The sequence below is a fragment of the Gossypium hirsutum genome, chromosome D02 (assembly GCF_007990345.1).
Source record: "Gossypium hirsutum isolate 1008001.06 chromosome D02, Gossypium_hirsutum_v2.1, whole genome shotgun sequence".
Classification (NCBI taxonomy): Eukaryota; Viridiplantae; Streptophyta; class Magnoliopsida; order Malvales; family Malvaceae; genus Gossypium; species Gossypium hirsutum.
This window is the reverse complement of record NC_053438.1, coordinates 49,483,662-49,500,216: the sequence shown is the minus strand read 5'-3', so window position 1 is coordinate 49,500,216 and position 16,555 is coordinate 49,483,662. Positions and strand designations below refer to the sequence as shown.

The following is a 16,555-nucleotide window of genomic DNA, read 5'->3' as shown; positions in this document are numbered from 1 at the left end:
GATCATCGGAAAAGCTCAAACCATCATCAAAGCATTCTACAACTATGGCATCCACTTTCGGATCAAATTTCCATGAAGAATCTCAGTTCATCTGAAAGTCTCCATACTTAAATAAAGCAAATTGCTCTTATTGGAAGACAAGAATGATGCTTTTCATTCAAGTGAATAATCTTTCGGTTTGGGATATCATCTTGAATGCTCCCTCAATTTCTCAAAAACAAGGAGAGCAATTAGTGTCAAAGAGAAAAAGAGAATGGAGTGAAGAAGATAAAATGAATGTACAAATCAATGCTAAAGCCATGCACATTCTATTTTGTACATTTGGTCCAGATGAGTACAATAGGGTGTCATCTTGTTCTAATGCCAAGGAGATATGGGACAAGCTTGAGGTTACTCATAAAGAGCAAAAAGAAGCCTACTTTTGTCTTATGACCATATAAAATTCTAAGAAAAAGGAGCATTGCTTCAATGTGAGCAATTCAAGCAAAAAGTCACGGTACCTTTATAGTAAATGCTCAAGGCACATGACCAGTGACAAGAGTCATTTGATTGAGTTGAAGCCAAAAAATAGATGAGAAGTTACATTTGGTGACAACTCCAAAGGACTCATTTAAGGAATTAACTCTATTGGTAAAAACTCTTCAATTTTTGTTAAAAATGTTTTATATGTTAACGGTATTAAGCATAATCTTCTAAGTATTAGTCAAATTATGTGATAAAAGTCTCAATGTCATTTTTGAGTCAAGTAGATGTAAAGTAATTGACATTGTGTCTAATAAAATTATGTTTGTTGGTCATAAAATAGAAAATACATAAATGATGCATTTAAAAGACTTGCATAATTCAAACATTTGCCTCATGATTAAAAATGAAAATACTTATTGTGACATAAGAAGTTAGGACATGCTAGTATGAGCATATTGTATAAATTGACTAAATATGATTTAGTAAGAGAATTGCCAAAAATTGATTTTAACTTAGATAAAGTTTGTGATGCATGTGCTAGAGACAAACATAAGAGAGTTTCTTTTAAACTTATTAATGATGTATCTACAAGTAGAGTTATACAATTAATTCACATTAATGTTTTTGGACCAATTAAGACTACTAGCTTAGATGGAAAACAATATGCTTTTGTGTTTGTAGATAATTACTCTAGATTTACATGAGTTCTTTTCTTAAGTATTAAAGATCCTCTAAAGGAGCTCAACCTAGAGGAATATGAAACAATGATGAGAAAATTGATCAATCATTAAATGAAAGGATCCAAGAACATACACAAGATCCTCTAAAGGAGCTTATCCTAGAGAAAAGGGAAATCCTTCATTCAAGAGAGTATAATTATGAGAAGGATTGTAAGATTTTGGGAGATCTATCCAATGGGGTAACTACTAGACCTTTTCTTAGAAATACTTCTAATTATGTTGCATTTATCTCATTCATTGAGCCTAAAAATATAAAAAAAGTATTAAATGATGAATATTAGATATATGCAAGAAGAGTTAAACCAATTTGATAGAAGTATAGTATGAACCCTAGTTGAAAGACCTTGTGACAAATCTATTATAGGTACTAAATTGGTTTTTAGGAACTGACTAGATGAGTGTTAGCACAGTGAGGAACAAGACTAGATTATGATAAAACTTATGCTCTCGTAACTAGGATAGAAGCAATTAAATACTTTTAGCTTTTGCATGTTTTAATGATTTTAAATTATATCAATTGAATGTTAAAAATGAATGTTAAAAATGTTTTTCTAAATGGTTTTATAAATGAAAAAGTGTATGTTGAACAACCACTCGGATTTGAAGATTCAAAATTTCTAAATCATATTTTTAAACTTTCAAATTTATATTTTGGAATGTACAGATTTGAAAATATAGCTCTTCTACAAAGCTTGACAAAAAATAAAGAATGTAAATGTGTAGATATTGATCAATGATTGGTTCTTTGATTTAGCTTACCACAAATACACCAGACATTATATTTAGTGTTTGCTTGTGTGCTAGATATCAATCTTGTCCTAAGAAATCTCATTTACAAGTCATTAAAAGAATCTTTAATACCTTAAAGACACCTAATTTAGGTCTTTGGTATCTTATAGACTCATCATTAAGCTTACATGCTTTCTCGGATACAAATTTTAGAGGTTGCAAACTAAGTAGGAAGAACACCTACGATATTTGTTAATTTTTAGGCAACATATTAATTTAATGGTTTTCAAAGAAACAAAATAGTGTTGCGTTAGCTGAAAGTTATTGTGCTCAAATTTTATGAATGAAACAATAACTTAAAGGCTGAAATTGATATAGATACTATTCTTATCAAGTGTGACAATATTAGTGCTATTTGTCTCACTAAAAAAACTCATCCAACATTTTAGAACTAAGCACATTGAAATAATACATTATTTCATTAGAAATCATGTCCAAAGAGGTGATATTGTTCTAGAGTATGTAGACACTTTGCATCAATTAGCTGATATTTTTACAAAACCTTTAGATAAAGAAATATTTTGGACACTTAGGAGAGAACTAGGTATTACTACCTTACCTCGATTTTGTGTTCAAATAAATTTATGCACTTTGATTTTTTTTTAAATGTTTTTTTGACTTAAAATTAATTGAAAAAGGATGTATGATTTTTATGGCTCTTACACGCAAAAAGCTAGGGAGAGTTAATGGTTGCATGATTAATCTATCTTGACCAATATTGCCTATTATACAAAATTTTCAAAACCTTTGAGTGTGCTTAATTAGATTTTATTTGATATAAATGTTCAATTTTTGCATATTTTGTGATCTTTTATGATTCATATACATCATGCTTTAATTCTATACAATTAGGTGTATGAAATTATTAGAAATGGTCAAAATAGTTGCATCCTTAAAGTTATTTTTCTTTTCCTATTTCTATGTGATTGTACCTTAATGTTTATTTGGTATTTTAAGATACTTTAATGATTATTTTGCAAATGTTAGTTCACTTATTCTTTATATTTAAATATCTATCTTCGGACTAACTACTTTTTTTTTCTTTTAAGCTTTATTTATTTATTTCTTATATAACAAAAAGGGGGGAAGGAAAGCTAAATTTATTGGTATTTTGTTGATTGGTTTTTAATGACTAATCTTTTAATGCCAACATCTAAGTGACCACTATTTCACACTCATGTCTTTATTTCAAAATTATAAAATCAAATATTTGTTTCAAAATTATAAAATCAAGTCTTTAATTCAAATTGAACTTTAACAAGGGAGAGTAGCAAATTCAAAAATAAATTTACCAAAATATTTTGTCATATCAAAAAAGGGAGATTGTTAAACTAGCTTTATTTGATAAATTGTTTTGATATAACAAACAAAAATGTTTTTGAATAATTTTTTTAACAAAGAAACTATAAAGTTCGAAAGTATAAAAATCATTTAAAGACTTCCAAACATATTAGAACATTTTTTGAACACTTAAATTTTTTTTTGAAAAAAGTTTAAAAACGGTTTAAACTTTTTTAACTCAATTGAAACACTTTTAAATCAATACTTTTTTTCAATATCAATATCAAACTTGCTTATTGACTTGAAACGAAATTGAAAAAAAGTAAAAAATATCGATACTTTTCAAAAAGCAGCGATACATATTGTATTTTTATCGATATCATATTTGATATCGATAACGCTATTGCATTCTGACTTAATGATTTTTCAAAAAATCACAAAAAAATATCGACACCCTTTCAAAATGTATCGATACCTCTTACCAAGTATCGATAAAATGGTTTTGATATCATTGCAAACTAACTTTAATGGTCACTAAATCAGACATTAAATGCTAATAGTATCGATACTTATAGAAAAAGGATCGGTACCTTTTGTTGCAGGTGAATTTAATGATTTTGTATTTTCATCCCCAACAGTTGAAAATCAATTAGAATGTATAAATACCAGCTTCTAAAGGTTCTACCATAACAAGTGAGATTACAATAGATCAAGTGCTTTTAAGATATATAGAAAATCCATTATCAATCACTTTGTGCTTCAATTCTTTATCTTCTTCTTGTAAACACTTGTGAGTATTCATTGTATTTTTTATCAGCTCAAGTGATTTTGTTATATTTGTGTTTAATTGGCAAACAACCTAATCTTGTGAGGATTATTTTTTTTTTTGTTTTCTTATTTGTTATTCTCTTTGAGAGGGTTGAGTCTTAAGGTTTGGGTAAAAACCTTAAGGGGGTTTCAATCTTAATATTTGGTTAGGAATCTTAAGAAAATTGTAAGGTTAAACGTTGTTATCAAATGTTGTCAAATTAGTGAGTTTGAGAAAATAGAGCAAGCAATTGGGGTCAAACCATTATATATCACCGTGTTTATTGTCTCTATTTGTACTCTTTGCTTCCACAAATTTTTAAAAGACTAATTCACCCCCTCTTTGCTATTTTCAGTGATCAATCGAGCTAATAGACTCCTTTAGTAGAACACCCCACTTTGTGAAGTCAAGAAAGGCCTTAAAGGCATATGTTGACACCGCCTCTTGGATAATTGATTATGGAGTGAATAAACACATAAGAAGCTTCTCTAAAAGTCTTCTAAATTACTCTAAATGTCAAACAAAGAATAGTGCCAGAATAGTCAATGGTTCTTTTACTCATGTATCTACAACATGTTCTACCAACTGTGTACCTAATATTAAAATGTCCTTTGTACTTGTTCCTCTTTTCATGTTAACATTTTATCTGTTAATGACCACTAATGCCTTAAATTGCAAACTTGAGTTCTTTTTCTTCTAATAATGATGTTTTTCAAAAACTTCAAATAAAGAGGAAGATTGGTAGTGGTAAATTGCATGATAAATTATATATATTGGAAGGAAGTAGTTACATTTACATCGAGCATATTTTGGAAGAAATAAGGATGCCAACCATGAAAATAATACAACAAACCTAACAATTAGGACATCCATTTTTTTGTATTAGAAAAATTGTATCCTAATATATTTTTAAAGACTCAGTTTGATTCCTCTTTTTATAAGGCTTGTGAATATGCCAAACATTCTAGAAATTCCTATCTTCTAAGAAATAATAAAAGTGTTGTTCCTTTTATAACTATTTAGTTTGATGTTTAGGGTCCTACTCGAACTACGTATTTGATTAGTAATTGTTGGTTTGATACTTATATTGATTATTGCACTAGGATGATAAGGTATATTTGATGCAATTGAAAATTGATGTATTTTTGTGCTTTTTTTCACACTACTAACAGGAGCAAACTATTTTCACACATACACGCTACTAACAAGCAATTTCTGCAATTTGATTATAAGGGTGAATACCCTTGCTCAATGGGCCAGGCATTAAGGATCGTATTTTTTGCTTTTGAGTCTTTTCACAAGATTGTATTTTTTATCATATTTTAGGAATTGATAATGACACAAAATACAATTTTGATGATTATTTGAAGAACTATGGAATAATTCATCAAACTAGCAGTCTTGGTACAAGTGAACAAAATGGAGTGGTCAACCTCAAAAAGTGTTAAGGTGTTTTTGCTTTGTTCATAATCATAATGCTAGTCATTCTTCTACTTGAAAAGAAATTGGTTAGTTGCAAGTGTGCGTTCATTGTGAAATATGAGGTTGATGGTTTGATTGAGAGGTTTATAACTATATTGATAATTAAAGGATTCACTGAAACTTATGAAGTGGAATATCAAGAGACATTTTCCCCTATTTATAAGATTAACACTATTAAAATTAAGCATAATTACATAAAATGCCCTCAATGTTTAGGGGTTTTTGGTTTTGTGCCTTTGACTTTTTTTATTGACACCCTTAACGTTATGATTTTTTAAAAAAATCAGCCCAATTTTAACGGTAAATATGAGTTGACCGTCAATCAAGCATTGGTCAACGAAGTAAGCCTATGTGACGTCATAGATGATGTCATTTAAAAAAGCTAAAATCAAAAACCCATCTTTACTCCATGGGTATCAATTTTTTTTAAAAATTTCTCGAGCTTTTACGGTTCAAAAATGGCGGACATAGCTAAAACCAAAAACCCATCTTTTTTGCCAGGGTTTACTTTCAGTAGCTGGTTTTCGCCATTGATTTCTGCCACAGCCACGATCTTTACCACCGTGATTTGGAGCCGGAGAATCTTCTCTTAGAAAAAAGGCAATTTGAAGGTCATCAATTTCAGATTTAGTGCTTTCATGGAACATTTGAAACAAGATGAGTTGTTACGACGAAGCCAAGGTGGATATTTGGTCTTGTGGGGTGATTTTATACATTTTTCTCGCCGGGTTTTTACCGTTTCAAGATAATTTGGTGGCGATGTATAAGAATATTTACAGAGGAGATTTCAAGTGTCTGCCATGGTTCTCACCTGAAGCTCAAAGGCTAATATCCAAGCTTTTAGACCTGAACCTAAAAATCTAAATCACCATTTCCAAGATCATGGAATCATCTTAGTTTAGAAAATCAATCCCCAAGACTAAAACAACTAAAGAAGAAATAGAATTTGAAGCTTTGAATGGGGAGAAATCTTCTAAACCCGAGACCTTAAATGCATTCCACATAATTTTATTGTCGAAAGACTTCAATTTATCTCTATTGTTAGAAGAGAAAAAGAAGGAAGAGAAAGAGGAGTTGAAGTTTGCCACGACGAGGCCAAAAAGTAGCAAGGAAATGTGTATTTGAGAGAGTGAAATGCAAGTGTGGGCTTTGATAAAAATGGTGATGGGTGTTTTTTTTTACTGTAACAACAGTTACAGTGGAAAAGGGGAAGGGAGAAGAAGAAAGAAGATGGAAACAAAATGAAAAAAATAATTGACGTCATCTATGACGTCACATAGGCTTATTTCGTTGACCAGTGTTTGACTGACGGTCAACTCACATTTACCGTTAAAATTGGGTTGATTTTTGAAAAAAATCATAACGTTGAGGGTGTCAATAAAAAAAAGGTTAATGGTACAAAACCAAAAACCCTTAAATGTTGAGAGTATTTTATGCAATTATGCCTTAAAATTATGTTATCCTATACAACCAACCTTGATTGAGACTTGCAACAATTTGATGTAAAAACCACATTCCTACATAGAGACCTAAAAGAGGATGTGTATATAGAAAATCCTTTTGTATTTGATGATAAAAACACAAGGGAAAATGTACAAGTTGAAGAAGGCATTGTATGGGTGTTAATAGTCTCTTAGTGTTACAAGGTTAGAACTTTAGTCTGACAAACCGCACGGCTTTATCGAACATTGGCTCTAATATCAACTGTCACGGGGCTAAAACTTTAATTTGGCAAGCCGCTTGGCCTTAAGAGATCTTTTGCTTCAAATTCTCCTAAGTCGGTCTTACTCTTGAAAAGACAAAAATTCACAAAGGAAATTCTCTAAGACACCGAAATATAGTGAAAACAAACTCTCAAGCGAAGAAGCAAAAAACCATAAGAAAATTAAGCACACCAATTGTTTAAGTAATTGCTCTTAAAGTGTTTCTGTCACTTTAAAGAATTACAACTAAGTGATTACAAATAAGGGAGATGTCTCTATTTATAGTCGAGCTCCCCAAATCTAACGATACAATTTAAATTATATCGATGGTTGATATTAAAATCTATCTACAATATGAGAGTCCTAAGAGATTTAAATACGATACAATATTATCCCTTAGATTACAAATATTTATCATGATAACTTTAGTTTTACTAGAGTGCTTAAACGGGTTACTAAGGTTTCAAGTAGGTGGGTTTCTCCATCTGTTCCACGAATTGGACCAATTCATGTGAGCCATATAAGACCCATTTAATTAATTGACCTCCATGAGACATTTTGTGTGCATTTATCATGGATTTTTATCAGCGACCTGTGACACTTGAGCATGGTTTGACAGATTCATAAAAACCATGGTCTTTATTTATTATCAACAGAATGTTGATCATACTCTCTTCATAAAACATCATAAGGGTAAGATCACTCTTCTTTTAGTATATGTTGATGACAGAGTAACATAGAAGAAGACAAAAAAGAGATGACATAGTATCTTGATCATACTCTCTTTATAAAGCATCATAACGGTAAGAACCCTTTTTCCCTTTCACGATTTTGATTAAAAACTATCAAATCTTATATCTACAACGACAATTGTTTCAATAGCTTATTGCCCAAATTGCTGATGCTTTTAGCCATCCTAGATTCTTCTTCCAGTTTTGCATCAAATTCCTCTTTGAAGTTGGGATCGCCTACGATGTCTGGCTTAAAGGCCAAATTGTTATAGTCTTGAGTTATGGATTGAGTCACTAGACGATTTGTAGGAAAATTGTTTAACTTAGCAGAACTTTCCCCCTTCTTTTAGTCTCTTTCTGTTGAGAATATTTGAATTGTTTGACAGTACCAAATAGCTAATCTTTAGGGATTATAGCTGATTTTTAGAGATTCTGGTTAGAGATATTCTTTCCTTAGATGATTAAATGCTTCATGTATATATATCTGTACATATTTATGAGAAATATATAGTTTTTTTAGTGAGTTTCTCTTAAATATATCAGATTATTCATCTCTAATTTGATCATGTTATCAGTTTTTTTTATTTTTTTTGGGATAAATTTTGTTTTTCAAGTTTTGTTCCAAAAACCCTAGCAACATTAAATTGGTATTTCCACCCTAGCTTTTTTCTCTCTCTCAACGCCCCTATCATTGGAGTCGGAATCCAATCGTCGATGAAACCTCGGAGTCTAGTGACCAAAAGACTCATGCATGGGTATCACGCGCCGTCAAAAGGTTCTGCTTTTTTGTTTCACGCATCGCGCGTGGCCTTTACCTGCTACCGTTGTTTTTTCTGACACTGTCGAAGTGCTCCCTACTCACTTCCGATCATTTTCTTTTAATTGGTGGTGTATTTTAGCTAAGTTTTTCTTTTTGTTTTTTTAGTGGTATTTGTTATCATTTTTCCAAGTAGATTTTTAGGGTATTAGTTATTTTTCAAGCATTATGTCGAAGGACAAGAAGCTCGTGATTCCAACCAATAATCCCTCATTCTAAATTAGTCATGTGAAGCTTTATGGACGTAATTAGCTTGTTTGGTCGAGGTCCTACTTGTTGTTTATCAAGGCTCATGGATTGCAGAGATACATCACCAGTACCACGTCAAAACCTGATCCTACTGATTCAACTTTTAGTCAGTGGCAGTGACCTCTCTTGTTATGACATGACTTATCAACTCTATGCAACCTTATATTTTCAAAACTTATTTGCTATTTGATACTACTAAAAAGATTTGGAACGTTGCTACAATCATCTACTCTTATGTTGGGAATGGTGTGCAAATTTTTGAGATTTGTAATAAAGTCCATGATACGAAGTAAGAGGACCTACCGATTTCTCAATATTTTGTTGAATTAAATGGCTTGTAGTAGGAACTTGATTGTTATCAAGATTTTCAGGCGACTTGTACCAATGATGTCGGGAAATTTTAGAAGATGATGGAGAAGGAGCGATTTTTTGATTTTTTGGCTGGGTTGAATACTGAGTATGACCAGATTCAGGTTCAAGTTATTGGCAAAACACTGTTCCCTTCTTTTCATGAGGTATACTCTTATGTTCAACAGGGGGAGAGTCGACGTGCTGTTATGCTCTATAATCCACATATTGAGAAAGTTGGCCTTGTTACTAACCATGATGGTCCATTGGGTGCTAAGTTTGACAAGGATCACTTGACGTGTGACTACTGTGGTAAGCCTCGACAGACTAAAGATTCGTGCTGAAAGTTACACAGTTGTCCCGCTCGAAGTCGTGGTGGAAAACGAGGGGGTAATTCTTGATCCTAGGCAAATTTGTCGGACTCTATGACAACAGAGGACAAGTCCAATTCTACTGGGAGTTTTACATCAAACGAGATTCAACATCTCCGACATCTTTTGTCTTAATTAGACTCTACCTTGGGTGCTAAGTCTAATAATGTGAAATCAAGTATTGTTTTAAATTCTCTATCTACTTCTGAATCTTAGATTACTAATTCCGGTACGAATAGACATATGACAAGGTCAAACAAAAGCTTATTTAACTACAATATTTGTCCATCTAAAGATAGTGAGCGAATAGCCGATGGATACCTTACCTCCGTTTTTGGAACATATTCTGTTGTTTGTACTCCTAATATCACTTTATCTTGTCCTCTATGCCCCTAAATTTCTAGTGAACATTTTATTTGTTAGTACTATCACTAAAGCCTGAAATTGTAAACTTGAATTCTTTCCCGACTATTATGTCTTTCAAGACCTCCAGATAGGGAAGACGGTTGACAATGGTAGATTGTGTGATGACTTAGATCTTCTGGATCGATAGTCTAGTATGTCTCAAGCCTTATTTGGAGAGAATAAAAATGTCAACCAAGAGATAATTCAGTGGCATAGGCGGTTAGGGCATCCATCATTTACTGTTATTGCCAAGATATTTCTTACTTTGTTTTGAAGAACTCAGTTGGATTCTTTAGTTTGTGATATATGTGAATTTGCTAAGCATACAAGAAACAATTATCTTTTACGTAATAATAGTATTATTCCTTTTGAGATTATTCATTTTGATATTTGGGGCTGTACTCGCCTTACTTCTTTATTTGGTAATTGTTGGATTGTTGCATTTATTGGCTGCTTCACTTGGATGACATGGATTTTTTTATTAAAGTCCAAAAGTGATATTTTTTTGTGTTTCTTTTCTTTCTATAAATTGATTACTATTCAATTTGATGCTAAGGTTAAGATTTTGCAAACTGATAATGGAACCGTGTATAACTTTAATGATTACTTAAAATCACAAAGGATTCTACATTAGACCAGTTGTCCCGGTACAAGTGCTTAAAATGGTGTTGCCGAAAGAAAAGATCGGCATCTTTTGGAGGTTGCTAGATCACTTATGTTCACTATGAACCTCCTAAAGCCTTACTGGGGGATGTGATTTTGGTTACTACTTATCTCATTAATCAAATGTATCTTCGAGTTCTTGATTTTAAAAGTCTTATAGAAATATTACAAGGAAGACAGATTACACGATTTCACCGAAGGTATTTGGTTGTGTTTGCTTTGTCCATCTTTGACATAGGAGCAAACTGGATCTTCGAGCAATCAAATATGTTTTCATTTGATACTTTCTCATATAGAAGGGTTACAAATGTCATCATCCGTCATCTGGAAAGTATTATGTAAGTATGGATGTAACATTTCGTGAGAATGAACCCAACATTTCTTCATCACAACCATCTCTTAGGGGGAGGTTATTGAAAATGAAGAGATGCCACATTGCTCTGTTACTCTTCTTAGAGAGAATTTAGTTTCAGAAGAGATTTTGATTCAAGAGAAGACTAGTGGACGGTTGTTTGATAGGCCTAATTTAAGGACATACACTAGAAAAGGTAAGAAAGAAGATGTCATCATACAATCAACTTTGTGCCCTGACTCTTCACTGTCAGGTGAGTCTTCTTTACCTGAATTTGGTACTGATTTAGGATTGCCAATAGCCCAAAAAAAAAGTGTTAGAAATTGCACTTTACATTTTTTCTTTAATTGTCTTTTATGATTCTTTATCCTCATCCTATAGAATTTTTACTTTATCCTTGTTTTCTATGTCTATTCTACGGGATTAAAGAGAAGATATCACCGATCCAAGATGAAAGAAGGCTATGATTGAAGAAATGTGAGCTTTAGCAAAAAATGAGACTTGAGAACTGATTAATCCTCTTGAGGGGCAGAAAATGGTTGGCTGCAAATGGGTGTTTACCATCAAGTATAAGGCTGATGGTTCAATTGAAAAACTCAAAGCCAGATTAGTAACGCAAGAATTCACTCATACAAATGGAGTGGATTATAAGGAAACATTTGCTCCGGTTCCTAAATTGAAAACAATTAGGATACTTTTATCATGTACAACAAATTTCGACTGAGACTTACAACAATTTGATGTAAATAATGACTTCTTACATGGAGACCTGGAAGAAGAAGTGTATATGAAAATTCCTCCAAGATTCAAGGATAAAGATACTTAAGAAAAAATGTGTAGGCTGAAAAAGACCCTATATAGACTAAAGTAATCTCCCAAAACCTAGTTTGAAAGATTTAGTAAGGTCGTGGTGTTGTTTGACTATTGACAAAGTAAAATGATTCGACTTAAGAAACAATTGGCTCGAGAATTCGAAATCAAAGACTTGGGAAATTACAATATTTGCTTGGAATAGAAGTGGCCAGATCGAAAAAGGGAATCTTTATTTCCCAAAGAAAGTATGTCTAAGATTTTTTTGACAGAGACTGACATGTTGGGTCGTAAACCAGCAAAATCACCTATTAAGAGTAATCAAAGACTCGTTGGATGATTGATTTATCTCGTTTATACTCGACATGATATAACCTATGTAGTTAGTTTCGTAAGTCAATTTATGTATGACCCTCACAAAGCCTATATGCGGTAGTATTGCGAATTTTATGCTATTCGAAGTCTACACTAAGCAAATGTATTCTCTTCTCCAAAAATAGTCATCTCAAGATAGAAGTATTTACAAATGTAGATTGGGTTGGCTCTCTTGATGACAGAAGGTCTACAATGGGTTATTATACTCTTGTGGGAGGAAACTTAGTCACTTGGAGGAGCAAGAAACAAAGTGTTGTTGCTTGATCAAGTGCAGAGGCTAAATATAGTGCCATGACTCAAGGTGTCTATGAGCTATTATGGCTGCAAAAGGTATTGGAAAAGCTAAAGTTGTTGAATGAAAATGGATCAACCTTGTACTGTGACAATAAAGTGGTCATCAGCATAGCTCAAAATCCAATGCAATACGATAGGACCAAGCATATCGAAATAGATCACCATTTCATCAAGGAAAAATTAACTAGTGGTGTCCTAAGTCTATTTTATCTAGCATCCGAAAAATAGTTGGCTAATGTTTTTACTAAAGGGCTTAACTGTAAGACTTATCATAATCTTCTTTGCAAGTTAGAGATGTGAGATATTTATGCACCAACTTGAGGGGGGAGTGTTGAGAATCTTTGATTTGTTTGACAGCATTGAATAGTTGATTCTTAGAGATTCTGATTAGAGATATTCTTTCCTTACATGATTCAATGCTTCATGTATATATCTCTGTACATATTTATGAGAAATATATAATTTGTTGAGCGAGTTTTTCCTCAAGATATTAGAGTATTCATCTCTAATTTCATCACTCCCATACGAATCCCCTATGATGACAGGGTGGAACACTTCAAAGGGAATCCCTTACCTTAGACTTATTAGAACCAGTCTTAAACCTCTTAAAATTGAATTAATCTGACTTAATTCTATTGCTTCCAACCAGCTTCTTAAATAAAGGTTACATAGGCTTTACTTGTTTGAATAAAAGACTCATAAACTAAGGAAATTAAAACAATGACTCTAAATAAAGAAAGGCTTCTAAACACTAATACCGTAAAGATACTTTTAATTAAAGAAGATCTCCTAAAGCTAACATCTTTCTAACATTAAAAATTAACCTCTTCAATGTCATAATTGACTTCTAACAATCTTCCTAATTAAGATATTTCATTAACCTAATTTACAGATGATTTTGAATATCACATGAAAACATACAAAAAGGAAAATACAAATTTCATTCCAAGAACAAAAAGAGATACATAAACCTCAAACATACAAATTTATAGTTGGCATAAATTCAATATTGATAAAGCACACTAACTTTTCTGTCTTACCTTGATCTTCTATAGGTACCGTATATGCTTATCAGAAACCAAGAATTACAGTTTAACATACAGAAATAGCATTACCAATTAACAGATTAGTTACAAGCAACACACAGACACATATATACATATATAATGTTATTTCAACCTGTGGATATCTTACCTCTCATTCTTAAGGAGTGAACCTTCCCATATAGAGTTACAATAAGCATTTCCCAGGGTACAAAATAATTCCACAATTGAAGGTTCCCACACTTTGACATCTAATGTCAAAGATCTCACCTGCAAACAGAAGAAAGTATTCTTTTATTAAGACTCTTAAAATATAGGAAAGATCATGATATCAATTTATTTCTCAGTTTCCTCCCTCTTATTTGTTCTTTTGAGACTTAAATTTTCTCATTTCGCTACTTTAGTAGTAAACAAACTTTCACTGAACTTGTACACCGTATTTTCACAGGCAAAACTACTTATAAGTCAATGGTTGGCTCCAAAGTCATTTGTAAGTATAGTAGCTGGTATGAAACTGTACAACAGATTCTCCCATAGTCTGCTGCAGCACTGAAATGAAATAAAGGGAACTAAATGTATTCTCCGAATATTAATCATAGGGCACCGAAGTTGGTTATAAGTTGCACAATGGACTCTCCCAAAATCCAAAAGTGTTGGAAATGAAGGGAACTAAATACTTCAGTAGACGATAATGTGGAATTCAGTTCAACAGTCCAATATAGCTGCATGAAAATTGAGGTGGAAAGTGTAATATGTACGTACAATGACAAGAAGAAAAGTAAGAAGAATCCTTTACTGCAACCTAATAATCTTGAAGGTCTCTAATATAGAATAACTTTCTGAACATTAAAATAAGTACACCATAGCTAAAAGTGGGCACTCAACTTTAGCAATATCAAAGAACATAACCTCTATGTTTCTAGTAGACCTTAAACATGCTGAAGACCTAACATAGATTACTAACTATAAACTAAAAAACAAGCATAGCCGGAAAAAGGAAAAAAAAAAAAAAAGAAAAGAAAACTAAACTGAACTAAAGGGTAAAAAGAAGGCCATAAGGTCTCTTTCTCTTCTTTGATGAATAAATTGCACCTTTGAAATATGTACACCAAGATTACGGTGAACACCAGAGCATTCGATGCATAATAATATGCCGAGGTTAAGAGACGCCCAATCAGGTTCATGAGCATTGCACTCTGCACAAACATCATTTCCAGGAATTTCTCTGAGGACTGCAGAAACGGATTCTGCTCTGTTGCCTATTTGATCCTCTGAAGTATGGAGGTTATTATGTAACATAACATTAGAAGAAGCTTTGCGAGCATAATCGTTGTTTTCCACATGCTTTTATCCCAGATGCAGCCACAACAGACAACCAAATCACTATTAGTAGCAATTTAATGAGAACCAGTATTTCAACATCACAAAAATAGAAAAATATAGCTTTAAAGGCAAAAAAGAACCTGCTGCATGATATGAGAGCTCAAAAGAGATGTAATAACAGCAGTTATCTTATTAACCCAGTCCGTTCTATCTCCCGCATTTTCAGCCTGCCAAAACCAGAGACAAAAAGTATCAGCACAAACATCATGAAGAAAACATTATTTTCTAGCTTAATTCAAACGGTTCGAAGATATTTGTTTGATTACATTCAGTTACCTAATTCAAATATAATAGTAATAAGTGTTTCACACTCAAGTTTGTACTAGAGAATTTGATCCACGCTTCGTTCTCTTTCTAGGGTCTCTAGATCATGCACAGTGGTAAGTGCAAAACTATAGGCAGGAAAGAAGAAAAAAAAAACTATTGGTTCCAACTGCTTTTAAAGGGCATGCCATTGTTGGAAATTGTATACTATGTTTTGGGAAGTTTCATTGTTTCAACTGTTTCAGATAACTTTTTTTATTTGATCATACGTTAGAAGCAACCAATAATTTGGTAACAAGTATAAGGCATCAGGATTAGCTATTCCAAAAACTTCAGATGCCATTTCCTAATTGTATTAATTAGTTTATTTAACTGGCATTCAATCTTTTCACAAGAAAAACATGCACAGACAGTTCTACATGCATATATAAATATAAATGAATATTAATAATCTGTGAAAGGAAATAGTTTTGCAGTATCACAGGTCCAATGCTCTATAAATCATGTCCAATTCTGTTCATCAACACCTCTGCAAACACTTTTAAGCATCTACCAACAATTTTCAATTGAAGACTGTCCAGAAATTCACAGTAATTTAGTCAGCATATCAATACCATTGTCATTAATATCTTTAGGTGCGAACTCTCAGTTTTAAACTTTTGCTTACATGGTGGACCTATGATTTTTAGTATTTACAATTTCTTAAGAATACTGAAAGGAGACCTGTAGGCTCATGTTAATGCAAGTGAGTTGGGGTTACCAACATGAACCTGTTTCCTTTATTCTACTTAATTGAGAGTATGCTTTCTGAACAATGTTTTGGATTTGACATCCTTATTACCTCATCCCTTGGTTCACTTTTACCCTCTTTATTCCCTGCCTATATCAAGTCATCCTTAATGCTTACACATCTCTACTTATATTACACCTTTCTAAAATATCTAAATTTTCTAATGGATACAAACTCCACTATTTGACAAATAACTTTATTTTTCATTCTTTCTCACCTTTCCTTTTTGACTATACTAGCACACATCCGCTGCTACATTCGCATCTCAGCTTTGAACATGTTTTCCACCCACTACATTCGCAATATTTTACAATTTCAAATGCATATGCATCATATTACACACAGTTGCACCAACAGTTCTCCATATCGTTCATTGTGCTTTGATCCTATAA

The 16,555-nt window shown here is 32.4% G+C and overlaps 1 protein-coding gene across 12 annotated transcripts in view; it reads right to left on the bottom strand.

The window, feature by feature from the left end:
• The window catches only part of LOC107909972 (ADP-ribosylation factor GTPase-activating protein AGD2), a 50,146-nt gene that overhangs the window by 5,671 nt on the left and 27,920 nt on the right, over window positions 1–16,555 (bottom strand). For 7 of the 12 annotated variants that reach the window (XM_016837691.2, XM_016837695.2, XM_016837692.2 and 4 more), the window contains 3 exons: window positions 15,190–15,276; window positions 14,756–15,070; window positions 13,878–13,996 (listed from right to left, as the gene is read on the bottom strand). In XM_016837691.2, the coding sequence (XP_016693180.1) occupies window positions 13,878–13,996; window positions 14,756–15,070; window positions 15,190–15,276 (521 nt within the window). The remainder of the gene's footprint in view (window positions 1–13,877; window positions 13,997–14,755; window positions 15,071–15,189; window positions 15,277–16,555) is intronic. The other 5 variants (XM_016837693.2, XM_041089360.1, XM_041089358.1 and 2 more) reach the window with 1 other exon arrangement.